General features: G+C 38.7%; 1 protein-coding gene across 1 annotated transcript; it reads left to right on the plus strand.

Moving 5' to 3' along the window:
* The first annotated feature begins 836 nt into the window (after positions 1-836).
* On the plus strand, positions 837-4,182 carry LOC134384426 (liprin-alpha-1-like). The gene is given in 3 exon segments (XM_063105938.1): positions 837-1,757; positions 2,028-4,028; positions 4,030-4,182. Coding segments are annotated over 3 exon segments (3,075 nt in total).
* The last annotated feature ends 12,005 nt before the right edge of the window (positions 4,183-16,187 follow it).

The following is a 16,187-nucleotide window of genomic DNA, read 5'->3' on the forward strand; positions in this document are numbered from 1 at the left end:
TGGGCCGGGGTCAGCCTCACCGTGAGCGGCGCCGGGGGTCCGCCGTGCCCGGACTGCGGCCCGGACCCTCGGGAGCAGCCCCCTTGCCCTCGCTCCGTCTGTGTGTTGGCGACACTTCATCACCTCTCATTGACTCACCTATCACTTTTCCTTCCCTCGTAGCCGTCCCCGGCTGTCCGGACCTGCTGGCTCTATTTCCATCGTGGAATTTGACTTTGGGCTGGAAACTGAGGTAAGTTAGGTTGACTGACCAACCACTGGAGAAACCTCTCCCAACCCTTCACGAGTCCCGTTCCTTTCGTGCTCACCAAATCCAGCCCAAGAATTCAGGGAGCCGTCAGTCCTTCTCAGGAGCTGACTGCACACATTCCTATAAGACGCCTGATGGGTTCTGTACCTGTCAGTGCTGCTGGCTCTGTGCTCCTTCTATGCTTTTCCTGAAAAGTGACTGGGTGGCGTGTGTGTTTGACTTGCTCTCCCCCCACTGGGAAATTGGAAAAATAGGTACCTGAAGCACACTTGTTCTCAACAACTGAAAAGTACAGCTTTGCGAACAAAATACTGCTGGGTTTGCTCTTTATGTGAGGGGCAGTCCTCTGGCCTTGACCCCTTCATGGGGTTATTGTCCCTGTGAGTATCTTCATGGTGTGTGTTCCTGCAATTAATATTTGCTGGTGTATGCTTTCCCAACTTATTTGCATACAAAGTGTAACAGATCTGAGAATAAAGAGGCTGTGAACCTTTCATTTATTAACTGCAGATGCTTATGAAATTGCAGATTTACGGGAACCTGTATTCTGCTCTTAATGATTCTAGTCTGGGTCCTCCATTTGCAGATGATGCGTGAGGTGATGCCAACCATCAGTGAAGCCGAAGGCTCCCCAGGAGGAAGTGGGAGCCATGCGTCCGGCTCCCCTTCACAGGCAGACACAGATTCATATTTTGAACAGTTGATGGTCTCCACGCTAGAACAAAGGGACCGACTTCTTGACACTCTTAGAGAGACTCAAGAAACGCTGGCATTAACCCAGGGGAAATTACACGATGTTATTCATGAAAGAGATTCCTTGCAGAGCCAGCTCAAAACTGCACTTCCACAGGAGTTTGCTGCACTTATGAAGGAACTGAATGTATGCAGGGAGGAGCTCCTTGAAAGGGAAGAAGAAATTGCTGAACTGAAAGCAGAAAGGAACAACACCAGGCTGCTTTTAGAACATCTGGAATGCCTTGTCTCTAGGCACGAGAGGTCTCTCAGGATGACCGTGGTGAAGAGACAGGCACAGTCCCCAGCAGGTGTGTCCAGCGAAGTCGTAGTGCTCAAAGCACTGAAGTCCTTGTTTGAGCACCACAAAGCTCTGGATGAAAAGGTGAGAGAGAGATTACGAGTAGCACTTGAAAGGTGTGGTTTGTTAGAAGAAGAATTAGGTGCCACACACAAAGAGCTAATGATTCTTAAAGAACGGAATAAGCAGAAAAAAACACTAACAGAAGGAGCACTTGACATGAACCGTGAACAAGAAAATACCCCGAGCACGAATGGAAAGAGATCTTCTGTTGGTTCGTTAAGCCACGAGGAGGACCTTGCTAAAGTAATAGAGCTCCAGGAAGTCATAGACAAGCAATTGAGGGAGCAGAGCCAAATGAAAGAGCACCTGGCCGCCCTCTCCAGTCACGTGGCAGAGCTGGAGGAAGATCTCTACACGGCCAGGGAAGACTTGATCAAATCTGAGGAGATGAACTTGAAATTGCAAAGGGACATTCGTGAAGCCATGGCCCAAGACGAAGACATGGAAGAGAGAATCAGTCACGTGGCAGAGCTGGAGGAAGATCTCTTCACAGCCAGGGAAGACTTGATCAAATCTGAGGAGATGAACACGAAATTGCAACGGGACATGCGTGAAGCCATGGCCCTAATGGAAGACATGGCAGAGAGAATCAGTCACCTGGCAGAGCTGGAGGAACATCTCTACACGGCCAGGGAAGACTTGATCAAATCTGAGGAGATGAACACGAAATTGCAATGGGACATTCGAGAAGCCATGGCCCAAAAGGAAGACATGGAAGAGAGAATCACTACTCTTGAAAAATGCTCCCTCGCTGCACAGCGTGAAGCCATGTCTGTGCATGACCTCAATGATAAACTTGAAAATGAAATTGCAAACAAAGATTCTATGCATCGCCAGACCGAGGATAAAAACCGCCAGTTACAGGAACAGCTGGAATTAGTGGAGCAAAAGCTGCAGCAGACCATGAGGAAAGCCGAGACACTCCCGGAGGTGGAGGCGGAGCTGGCGCAGAGGGTGGCAGCGCTCTCGAAGGCTGAAGAGAGACAGGGCAACACTGAAGAAAGGTTAAGACAGATGGAGGCGCAGCTGGAGGAAAAGAACCAAGAACTGCAGCGGGCAAGGCAGAGAGAAAAAATGAATGAAGAGCATAATAAAAGTTTATCAGACACTGTTGACAAGCTTCTTTCAGAATCTAATGAGAGGCTCCAGCTTCATCTGAAAGAGAGAATGGCTGCTCTAGAAGAAAAGAATTCTCTGTTAGGAGAAGTTGAAAATGCAAAAAAGCAATTGGAAGATACACAACATGATAAGGATCAGCTCGTCTTAATCATTAAAGCATTGAGGGCTGAACTAGACCAAATGAGACTAAGAGGTGCTTCACTTCATCATGGCCGACCCCACTTGGGCAGTGTCCCAGATTTCAGGTGCCCTGTGGCAGACAGTCACACACATTCCTACAGCACCAGTGCAGTGTTGCGGCGCCCCCAGAAAGGCCGCCTAGCTGCTCTATGGGATGAGCCTTCCAAGGTACAAATTCTTAATGAAGAGGATTGGGAACGTGCCCAACAGGCTAGTGTCTTAGCAAATGCAGCACAAGCTTTTGAGAGCGATGTCGAAGTGTCTGATGGTGAAGATGAGGACGCCATGGACGTGAGAAACTCGACAGGCTCCCAGGACGGTCCCGTGAGCAATCCCAGCAGTAGTAACAGCATCCAGGACTCGCGCCACAAAGCCCCAAAGAAGAAGGGTATCAAGTCCTCTATCAGCCGCTTGTTTGGCAAGAAAGAAAAGGGCCGACCTGGACAAGCTGGCAAAGAATCATTACGACACCCTGCTGTTTCAAAGACAGATAATGCATCTCAAGATACCTTGTCACTGAGCAAATTGGGAGGACAGGATGAAAAAAATCGTAAACTTCCAAAAAAGCATGAATTGCTCGATGAAGCCCAAAGACAAGGTTTGCCTTTTGCCCAGTGGGATGGGCCGACCGTAGTTGTGTGGTTGGAGCTCTGGGTGGGGATGCCCCCCTGGTATGTGGCTGCCTGCCGAGCCAATGTGAAGAGCGGGGCCATCATGTCAACCCTGTCGGACACCGAGATGAAGCGTGAGATCGGCATCAGCAACCCCCTGCATAGGCTGAAGCTGAGGCTGGCCATCCAAGAGATCATGTCTCTTACCAGCCCGTCCAGCCCTCCCACGTCACGAACAACACTCACATATGGGGACATGAACCACGAGTGGATTGGGAATGAGTGGCTGCCCAGCCTGGGCCTCCCTCAGTACTGCAGCTACTTCATGCAGTGCCTGGTGGACGCCAGGATGCTGGACCACCTGACCAAGAAGGACCTCCGCGGGCAGCTGAAAATGGTCGACGGTTTCCACAGAAACAGTTTCCAGTGTGGAATGATGTGCCTGAGAAGATTAAACTATGACCGAAAAGAACTGGAAAGAAAAAGAGAAGAAAGTCAGCATGAAGTAAAAGATGTGCTTGTTTGGAGCAATGATCGAGTGATTCGCTGGATCCTGTCAATTGGCCTTAAAGAATATGCAAAGAATCTTTTAGGGAGTGGTGTTCACGGTGCCCTTCTGGCCTTAGATGAAACCTTTGACTTCAACGCACTGGCGCTATTGTTACGGATCCCAACGCGGAATACACAGGCTCGTGCTGTCTTACAAAGAGAATTTAACAACCTTTTGGTCATGGGGACTGACAGAAGGTTTGATGAAGATGATGATAAAAGCATTTAGGAGAGCACCTTCATGGGGAAAAAAATTTAGAGGAAAGGACATTCGTGGCTTAGCTGCTGCATCCATGTCCATCCATGCTATAAATATCCTTTCATATCAATTCATGTTCTTATACCTAATTTTAGTTTTTCAAATGAATGTACTGTAATGCTTATATGTATAAATCCAATGGACAAATATAGGGCTTTTGTAAATTATACATTTATTGTAATTATTATTGTTTAATTTTTTAATGATAAACCATTACAGAAAAGAATAAATAAATAAAATAAAATAAAAATTTTTAAAAAGTATTAACTCCAAGAGATGATTCTTGAATGTGAAGACTAAAAAAGCAATTTCAGAAACCAAATGGAAAGATTAAGATTGTGACATAATCTAAACTCAGGAAGGAGATAAGCCAGGACATGACCTCCTCTTACAGTCATCTTTGGTGGGTTACAAAGCAAAACTTCTGTCTCAAGGGGAGGTGTAAATCTTGTAAGCACAGGGAGTAGGTGGCCAGGGGCAGGAGTCCAAACCAGACAGCCGAGGGGACAACTAGAACTGTGTTGTCCACCTAGGCACCATTGGCAATATGCAGAACCACAGTGCATGAGCCTTTTCCAACCCACTGCAGTGGCCCATAGAGGAGGGAAGACATGCTCAGATGGCAACGTGTGCAACCTACTAACGCAGCTTCTAAGGTTTTCCTTCTAAGAACACAGACTCCTGGGCAGAATTAATTCACTAATTAAACTGATATTTATTGAGTACTCTTTATTTATATTTACAAAAACTAATTATTTATGTGATGACTGTCAGAATAGGGAAGTTGAGCCCCACGGAAGCATTTAACTTCAGAGGGAGCTAACCTGGCCAAGGCTTCAGGGAGAGCGTCCCAGAGGAAATAGAGCTAAAGTTGGGATCATAAGGGTTAGGAGGAGTCAGCAGGGGGAAGACTCTGGGGCGACAGCGGAGGCAAAGGTCGTGAGGTGGCAGAGAGCCAAACACGAATTTTAAAGAGACTTGAAGAACTGTGTAACTGAAGAATAGAAAGAGAGGGTAGGAACGGAGCACAATGGGATCTGCTGTACTCGTTGATTTCCCAGCCAACGAGAATCCCACTTCATAACACTGGTAGAAGATATCAGACAGATGCCTTGGCTGAGAGTATAAGGAAATCACACAAAACTTCCAGCCACCTTCGGGGACCTTCAGGCACGTAGTGTAGAGCAAGAGTGTTTAGGCAGTAGTTATGCTCAAACCACAGATTTTTAATGAGTGCGGAGATTTTAGCTCAATGTATTAAATCATATTAAAATTCCAGAGATGTTAAATACTCTAGTATTGGTAAAATGTTTAATAAAAAATTTTCTAGGTATGAAGTCATCTCTACCAGGATGTGTAACCTCCAAGCCAAGAAATAAAATTACCACGACAAAAGAAAACAAAACAAAATCTAATGTACTAGGTCCCTCAGGGAATGAAGGCTAAGTCAACCTTGACACTGACTCTGAGCCAGACCCTCCACCTTGTTCTCTCAGACACAGAACAGTTTCCGTCTGTTTCAGGGAGGGTTGTCAGATCGAAGCTGCCTCTGAGACCGCCGGCTAGATAGTATGGAAACATTATTATCTGGACTTGTCAAGGTCATCTTGCATGGCTTTCTTGCATCGTCATACTTTGATACTAGTGCTAAGTAGGGATGATAGCACTGGGAAGGGAAGTGAAGGAGGGAATGAGAGAGAGAGCCAAAGAAATAAATGCAAACGAAGCTAGAGTCAGGTCTAAGCAACAGAGGGCAAGAGTGGGGCAGGGGTCACAGGGCACGTACAGAAGAGAAAAAGCTCCAAGGCAAGGAGGAGGAAGCATAAGAATGTATAGGAAGACACACCGAAATACAGAGTAAATATGGGGAGAGGGCCAAGAGTAGGATGAGAGGAGCCTGAAACCAATTACCCATAGTCAAGGTTATTTACACACCTGACTTTCATTCCCAAACCAAGTACTTAAGGGAAGTATTTTCATTTTCATCAGTGAGAAGGAAGTAGAAGCCACATAGTGTAGAGGTTAAGGCCTGGGTTAAATCCAAGCTCTTTCACTTATTCATTGGATGACCTCGGACACATTCCTTCATTTCTCTATGTCCCCGTCCTCTGCTTTAAAATGGGGATAATAATACATAGAGTCATTATGAGAATTTTAAAAGTTTACACAGACCTTAACACAGGGACTATTCCTACTAAGCAGTCAATAAATTCTAGCTATTATTTAAAAAGGTCACCACTAGTCACCAAAATTATCCTTCAAGGACTTCCATACCTCATTCTCTAATTCCCCACAGTCCAAGAAAGCAGTTTTCATATGGAAACAGGCCGCTACTGAGTAAATTGCTACAGCCTTCTACAGTTTTCACCATTAGAATGTAGTTTGTGTTAGTGAGACAAATGCTACTGAGAACAGGGAGCAGGTTCACCCTGACGGTCCTGACCAATCTGGTTGTCTTCTCCTTGCCTCACATCCTTCAACCCACCTCCTTCCCCAGGAAACACGTGTAACTTCCACATTTCTAACAGCTGTTTGGGGACCTTGCTCAGGGTGTTTATTCAATAATAAAGCAATAGCCAGGCAAGACAGCACAGTCTAAAGGAAATAATGCCAAATTACAAGATCTCAGAGTAAAAACACTCTACATCATGAGTCACAGCAGTGACACCATGATCTAGTTCTTCGTGTACTTCTGTCGTCTTATTACTATAACACAGACAAATGTGGTCATTTTCATCATCTGCAAGGCTGCAGGATGAGTGTGCTGTTTACCTTTCTCCAACATGTAGAAAACCTAGGAGACAGTCATGCCACCAATTCATCAATGCTGTTTGACTCTTCCTCAATTATTAGAACATGAATTTCTGCTCAGGAGCATTCTACCCGTGTCCCTTAAGTGCACTGTTTTATTTTTTGTTTTGTTTTGTTTTTTGCAGGGATATTTCAGGCTCTTTTATGTGGCATATTACTTCTTTCCTATTTTTTTACTTAAAAAAAAATCCCTGCAGAACTCCAAGCAGTGGGCACTGTCAATACCTCCGTATTACAGACATGGAAACAAGTAGGGCTAAGTTCCTCGCCAGAGGCAAAGGCAACGTTCGCAGAGAGACAACTCACAACCAGTCCATCACATGCTCACGCAAATGTTTCTCCCACCTCTCCTGTCCATTGAGCACTTGTCACAATGGCCCAGGAACCACCTAAAAGAAGGAAATGCAGCTAACACATTCTGAGCACCTTCTCTGAGTCAGACGCTGGGCTGAACCCTTTTACTTTGGAAGTGTGCGCTTAAAACTCTCAGCCACGGTGGACTGACTTGTATGATTTCATGGGCTCCATGTGCACTTTTAGCCACGAAGACCTTTCTGAAGTTCAGTTCAAGACATGGAGGCTTCAAAGCCTAAACCCATGTTCCTTGCTCATCTTGACAACTTTATTGAGCTTCTGTGACTACGGTCTGGCCCTGTCACAAACCATCAGACACTTCTCCTGTCCATGGGTTCATACCATCCCTTATGACTCACTGAAAATAAAAAAGGGGAGAAGAGAGTTCCTCTCTGACCTTGGGTAAATAACAACTTCAGACGCCAACGCAAACTTTCCTATGTCAGCAAAGGGGTTAGATGAGAGGCAGCAAAAGACTGCCACTGTCTAGCATCGACAGAGGAGCCAGTTGGAGAGCCATGTTCCTCCTCAGTGGCCACGGTGCTTCCCAATCTCGGCCTCTCTGGTTGAACCCCATGGATCCTTCTTCCCTCAAGAACAACACTGGTGCTTACTTAATGCACCCCCATCCGTGGAGAATCAAAGCTGAAAAGGAGGGCTGCGGCCTCCGCCTAACTTCTTTTCTTTTAGACCCTATAATTAGTATATTCCAAAACTTTCAGTGACTTAAACCAGCACTGTGCAACAGAAAGGTAATGTGAGCTAGGTATGCATTTTTAATATTTCTAGTAGCCACATTAAATAAAAGAAAGCAAGTAAAATTAATTTTAATAATATATTTTATTTAACCTGATATATTCAAAATATTATCATTTTAACACATAATCAATAACAAAATGATTAGTTAGCTATTTTACGTTCCTTTTTTATATTAAATCTTCATTTAATATAAAATTTAAAAGTGCATTTAATATTTACAGCACATCTCAATTGGGACTAGCCAAATGTCATAGACTCAACAGCCAGTGTGGCTAATGGTTACAATATTGGATAATACAAACATTCTTTCTGTTACTGTCTCATAAGCACAGGTATGTTTAATCAATCTTCACTTCATGCAGTCAGAAGGTAGCAGAGGAATAGGCAATGAATTATTACTTTGCCTCCAACTGCTTTCAATTTCTGAATAAATCTGATGTATTTTCTCATTTTACCTTTACCATAACCCTATGAAATACACCCCTACAGCATTTTAGATGGGTAACAGGTTGGTGTAACACACACACACAGACACACACACCTGTTATATGCTCTCAATATACAGCCAATGATCAGAACTTAGCTGAAGCCACGTAGCAATACAGAGCCCAGGTGAAAGAAAACAACAAACCTTGCTTGCTTGACTGCTGCTCAGTCTTCCACCACCATTCCAGAATTATCTTCTGTAATCATCTAAGCACCTTCATCTAAACGATGTTTACAAACATCAGATGCTCTTGGTCCTTTAACCATACTTGGCAAGGCCATGGGGAGCTGGTGCAGTCAGTGCCTAACCTGATCACAGAACAACTTCTGCCTCCAGCTCTCTGCCTTTCTGGGAACTGTGTCCTCTCAAGACCATGCAGTCCCTGCCTTCAGGGAGCTAACCAGCTCATAAAAGAGATTAGATATATGAAGAAATAAATCAAAGAAACAAGAAAAAAACAAGCAACCCAATTAAATATGGGCAAAAGAGCTAAGTAGGCATTTCTCTAAGGAAGATATACAAATGGCCGGCAGACATATGAAAAAATGCTCAACATCACTCAGCATCCGGGAAATGCAAATCAAAACCACACTGAGATACCATCTAACCCCAGTTAGGATGGCTGAAATCCAAAAGACTCTGAACGATAAATGCTGGCGTGGTTGCGGGGAAAAAGGAAATCTCATACATTGATGGTGGGACTGCAAAATGGTGCAGCCTCTATGGAAAATGGTATGGAGGTTCCTCAAACAATTAGATCTACCATATGACCCAGCTATCCCACTGCTGGGAATATACCCAGAGGAATGGAAATCATCAAGTCGAAGGTACACCTGTTCCCCAATCTTCATCGCATCCCTCTTTACAATAGCCAAGAGTTGGAACCAACCCAAATGTCCACCATCAGATGAGCGAATATGGAAAATGTGGTACATCTACACAATGGAATACTACTCTGCTGTAAAAAAGAATGAAATTCTGCCATTTGCAGCAACATGGATGGACCTAGAGAGAATTATATTAAGTGAAACGAGTCAGCTACTGAAAGTGAAATATCACATGTTCTCACTTATTTGTGGGAGCTAAAAATAAATAAATAAATACACAAACTACCGGTGGGGGAGAAGGGAGAAGACACAACAATTACAATTCCTTGAAGTTGGTATAACAAGTGAACAGAAAGGACATTGTTGAGAGAGAGGGGGAGTGGGATGGGGAGGGAGTTTTCGGTAACGGGACACAATAATCAACCATATTGTACATTGACAAAATAAAATAAAATTTAAAAGAGGAAAAGAAAAATGTCTGTATAATGTTTGTCTTATATACAAAATAATTACTGTGAGAAGTAAAGGAATTTCAAAAAGATTTACATGAAAATTATATAGAAAATGAAAGATACGATTGATTTTGAATTTGGAAAAATTATCCATATTTTAATTGAAGAAGAATCAATCAATTCAAGGAGACCAATTAGAAACCATGACAATCTAACTGAGAGATGACATCATCTTGAATTACAGGAATTAAGAGATTGGGATATACTGAATTAGTAGATTAATAACATGATGAGATTGACAATGAAGGGGAAAGACGGAGAAGACTCCAGATTTCTGGCTCTAAGTAATCTAAAATCTTCCTATTGCATGATGGCATAATATCACATTTTATGACTTAACTATTATTTAAAAAACTATTGGTGAATTTTCTTGGTATTTTTTGTTTTTTAATAGTATAACAAACATACTAATTTTTAATATCTGCTATAATTTGCATGCATAATTTATTTTCTACAAGTTTTTCTATCTGCTTTCATTGATTTATAAAGTACTTGAGATGTAAAACTAAAATGGAATACTTCAGCAATTTTTCAGCTTTTAAAATTAATAAAAATCATGTAAATTACTGTTCTCTGTACAGTTTTGCATTTATGCTATGATTCCATTACACTCCTACTTGTGGAAAAGTTGACTTAACCATTCAGTTTACAATTATTTTTTAAAATCCTGCATAAATGATAGCTACATTCAAATAAAGTCATGAGAGAATTAGAAAAAAGAAAATAGGTATAATTTTCTATAGTCATTATAATTAGATATTCACAATTGACCTCATGAAATAATCATTTCAAAAATTTTCTAGGTGCAAGCGTTTTGAATTATTCAGATTTTTACTGTAATGTATCAGATATGATGTGGTCAACAGTAAAAGTATTTGTAGGAAGCAGAAAACACTCTATTCAAACATCAGTGCTGAATAGCAAACCGTTATGCATTACTTGTAAAATAAAGGGGTTATAAACTCACATGAATATAAATATTTAAAATAAATCATTTTAATACAGAGAGAGTAGAATTCTCTTTTTACATTTTCTCATCTATATTATATGTTATTACACAATGACAAATATTGATGTCATTCAAGCCCTTTCACTAATGATTTTACATCAAAGAGAAAGTATAATCTATCTGAAATGCTTCCGAAGGAAAATATTTTGGTCTGGAAATGGATGGGAGTGGAATTGTGAATAACATAAATTTTCTTTTCTTCTAAGTATTAGTTGTTCATTGTAGTAAGGAAGTAAAATGGACAAATAAGGCCGTGTTATTTCAAAGGAATTCTTAACATAATATAATAACTCATTAGGCACCCTTTTTATAAAAATCAAGTCTTTTTAATGCAATTAATAGTTGATTATTATATTAACGGAAAATACAATTAGTATACTCAGTAAAGTAAAACAAATTAATAGACATTTTTGGAGCTTGTTGTATTTTATGTAAAGCTCTGTAAAGAATGTAAATTGGCTTTAAAAGCATGGCTCTTGACTTCCAAGTGCTTCAAATTAAATGTGGTCATTTTCAGAAAGGATTACAGAAAGTGATGGTTTCAACAGAGAGATGAGTGTTATTCATGACTCATTCTAAAAATTTTCTCTCAATTTATAATTCGAAATTATCCAAATAAAAATATCGTTTTCTTCTATTACTCCCTTAATTAAATCAGACCCATCACAGTGAATGGGAATACAATTTACCTAGTCGGTTAGCCCAAAATTCTTGATTAATTCTTGATTAATTTATGTGAAACACTTCCCATATATGCTAAATCTGTAATTCCTGTTGATATGTGTTTTGCAGTATATCCCATAGTCAACCACTCTAGTCATATCTGCCCTGGAATAGTACAGTAGTTCCATGAACCCAATTCTACCCTGGGTTTGAATCTCTCTTTTTAAAATGTACAGCATAAATATATACATTTTTAGTCAATTATAGCTTAATAAATCTGAAAAAATAAAATAAATAAAAATATAATGTAAATCTTATTATATTCAAAATGCGTAAGAAAATCTCTCCATTGATTTTTTACAGCCTTCGAGTAAAATCCAATATCTTTAATACTCATATAGCATGAAGGAAATGTTTGGCTTCCTGTTCCTATCACTGCTGTTATCTTCCTACATTCTCTTCCTTTCTTATTCGACCTCCAAAATCACAATATTTCTTTCAGTTCCTTGAACAGAACAAGCTCAGTGCTAATTCAAACTCTCTGTATTTGTTGTTTCTTGTTTCTGACATGCTCTCCCAGACTTCAGTATATTTAGATGTGCATTCTGCGTGGCTACCTCCATTTCAGAGACTTTCTTGTCCACCCTATCAAGAGTTGTGTTTCTGTCTTTAATCTCTAACCCTAAACCATGCAGTATTTTTCTGTACAGCAATCATCACTACCTGAATTTATATTATAGAATATTTTCACCTGTTAAGTTACCTACTAGAAAGTAAGCTCTGTGAAGGCAGGAGTTATTTCTTGCTCATGAGGAAAAGTTTAGAAAGTGTTTGATAAATGCCTATTGGATGAACTGATAAATGAACAAAGACTGCTGCCAATGTATTTATTCAGGATTAGGGGAAAGGGTGATGGGGACAGGGGGGTTAGGGGGAAATTAGCTAATGAGCAAAATGAATAAATTTTACAATGATGAACATAATAATTATTCTGATTCGATCATCACATATTGTACAAAAACATCAGTAGTCAACTCTGTACTCCACATATATGTATAATAAGTAATGCTTCAATAAAAATAATTATATTGAAGAAATAAATAATTCATCTCATTTTTACCTAAATTTAGATCAACTAGTTCACTGAAAGAAATTAAAAATAGTTACATTGATATATTGCTTAAAAGCTAATAAAAAAAGAGAATTTAAATTGTTTTAAAATTATAATTTTAATTATATTTCACAATGAAAGATATTTAAAACTTTATTTTCTGGCTTTTTGTTTGTTCGTTTGTTTGTTACTGTTGTTTTTGTTGCTTGGGTAAAATACATGTTGGGGAATTCTGTGAAATAGTCCACAGTGGTGGTATATGTGTTTAGAACCCCTTTGTCCCATGCAATTTTTATGGACATGAACATGAAAAATTGAGGGAATAATTAAATATTTTGGAAGTACATCTATCTTTAACAGAAAATACTACTACAGTAGGAAGAAATTTAAAATGTATTTCTTTGAAAAACAATGCAGAATATTTTAATGTCATTTTCATTTATAAAGAATTTAAAATAATCAAAAATCTTTTTGCTTAAATTCAAATCACTTAGAAATAGTTGATAGCTATGCATTGAATTCTTTCTGATAAAATTATCATTATTAAAAAACAAACAAATAACTTAGGTGCAAAAATTCAGTAATGATTCCAGTGAACACAGAGTTCTCCTAGACCATATATCTTCATTCAGGTGGGCAGGAAAGAAATATGTTTTGTAAATCTTATTTTATATTTGCTCTCTGTAAAATATTTTAATGCATTGCTGTCTTTCCTTACGAAGAGAGTTTTGGGCAGGTAGGATACAATGAAAGTTGTAGGGGCCACGATTAATGTCATCTGCAGAGGTTTTGGAATTTTTGCCAGCAGGATAAGGCAATAGATTAACTATCTCTGAATAAAACTGCACTATGCTTTGAGAATTGACTAGTATCACCACTGTACTGCTGTATTTTTGCGACCCTGACTTTTGCAGCCATTTAAATGTACTCACTTGGCCCTAATTCACTGTGCTGTTCTTTGAGATTCAAGTCAACACAGAGCAACCTGCTGAAGTTTTCAGGGTTAGGATGACAGTAAAGGCCACAATAATAGCAACACAGTTACCATCATTATCATTGTAAATATAGTAGAGAATATACTCTACCTCGGAAGGTTTCTTCAGCATGCCAGGAGCTTGTAAAGGTGCTTACTTGTTTGTAGTAAAACTTTGAAAGTAGCTTAGTTTTATCTCTGCAGTAAAATCTTGGTATAATGATCATCTGCTAGTTTGTATATAATTTAAAACATTTCATAACACATAAGGACTTTGAAGATCACAGCAGTAAATTTACAAGGTTTTACCCTGATAATGTGCATTTTTATATATTTTGATATGTTTTTCAAATTATAATATTATAACACTTTTGTAGTTTGCAGATGGCTATGCTAAATTCCTTGCTTATATTAAATGCAATAAGTTGATAACATGCTCTCTAAACATGTTTTTCACTACTGTGATGTCTTCATAGCTCATGAAAATTTCTCATTTCCTAATGTGCATTTTCATAAAGTGATTGTATTAGAATTTTCGTAGTCAGAGTATTTTAAGCCTATATTGAAATACTATAATCAACTTTATTAATATCCGTTTATTCTAAACTTTGAGTTCCAATTATATCTAGATAAATTGGGAAAGGGATAACTACAAATATGAATATTTTTCTTTGAGAAACACTGAAAAAATATATTTTTATGTTGTTTTGAAAGACATTTACAAATACATTCAATCTTCAACATAAACCAGAATATAAGCTTTTTAGTTGTATGACTAAAAGGACATTCTCTGAAGCAAATTGCCTAGGTTCAAATCCTGAGTGTTCTACTTGCTATCTGTAAGGGTTTCTTAACTTCTCTATACTTCATTTTATCAATCAATCAATCAATCAATAGATTAGGAAAATAATAGTACTTACCTAACAGGAACACTGTGAGAACAAAATGAATTGTGCTTTGTGTTTGAAACTGTGACTGGTACAAAGTGTGCACTATATAAATATATGTTAGTATTATCATTATTATTATTACTATTACTGCTATTATAAAACAGATTACCATTTCATTGTACAAATAAGCAATTTTATGATCATAGAAGTGATGACTTACTCAAAATCTATTGTGAAGAAAATATTAAAACCACATTCCGTTTTACTTATATAAAATCAGTTTTTATAGAAGAAAATATTTTTGTATTTAATGAGATACTTACACTGGCAATTTATTTCTGTGGTTTACTATATTAGTGATTTCTCTCTGTTGTTAACCTCTTACAAAGATTTACTTTAAAATAATATAGGAAAATGTGGTAACTATCATCACATACAATCACTATTGGAGCACAGTGGAGAGGACTGAGAAGACTTCAGTAGAAAAGCATCAGATGTATGTGGAACTGAAACTGATTAAAATCAAAATTTTAAATCAAATGTGTGTCTTTTCATGCCATCTATCTGCCACTTTCTAATACATGGTCAAGATATTTAACTTCCTCAAAGTGTAGTTCTCTCCTCTGAAAAATAAGGACAACAAAACCATTCTTCGTGGCTTGCTAATTAATGCAGTTGTCTTTCCCAAAAATACATTTATAACTGGATATCCAAACATGCATGGGGATATTTATTGTAGCATTTTTATAATAGTAAAAGGTGTTACTGGAAATATGAATATATCTCTTTCAATAGGAAGATAACTGTAATTTATGAGACTGACGCGCTACCTACTGCGCTAACGAGGCACCTAACTGTAATTTATTTCATTATAAAAGCAGGGGGAAAAAACCTCCTAGAAACCAGGAAGAATGTTATTTACAAAATTGAAAAAATATATATTTTAAAAATATACTCAATTATTTATTTTAAAATAAGAAAGAAGAAATAATGTCTACTCTAATCATCTTTATATGGCCTTACTTTGAAGAACCCTGCAGTTCTTAGCAAATGATGTAAGATATAAGCAGATAGACTATACACATGATAGATAAATAGATACATACATACATAAAAGGGTCTTTAAAAAATAAATATTATCTAATACTGAAAAATACAAATAATTCCCTTCAAGTTTTGACTTCTTTTTTATTTTATTTTACTTTATTTTGTCAATATACATGTGGTTGATTATTGAGGCCCATTACAGAAACCTCCCTCCCTCTGCCCTCTCCTCCCTCCCTCCCAACAATGTCCTTTCTGTTCACTTGTTGTATCAACTTCAGGGAATTGTAATTGTTGTGTTTTCTTCCCTCCCCCACTCCCAGTTGTTTTTGTGTATTTATTTATTTATTTTTAGCTCCTACAAATAAGTGAGAACATGTGATATTTCACTTTCTGTAGCTGACTCGTTTCACTTAATATAATTCTCTCTAGGTCCATCCATGTTGTTGCAAATGGCAGTATTTCATTCTTTTTTATAGCTGAGTAGTATTCCACTGTGTAGATATACCACAGTTTCCGTATCCACTCATCTGATGATGGACATTTGGGCTGGTTCTAACTCTTAGCTATTGTAAAGAGTGCTGTGATGAACATTGGGGAACAGGTATACCTTTGACTTGATAATTTCCATTCCTCTGGGTATATTCCCAGCAGTGGGATAGCTGGGTCATATGGTAGATCTA

The sequence above is a fragment of the Cynocephalus volans genome, chromosome 8, assembly GCF_027409185.1.
Source record: "Cynocephalus volans isolate mCynVol1 chromosome 8, mCynVol1.pri, whole genome shotgun sequence".
NCBI classification, from domain to species: domain Eukaryota; kingdom Metazoa; phylum Chordata; class Mammalia; order Dermoptera; family Cynocephalidae; genus Cynocephalus; species Cynocephalus volans.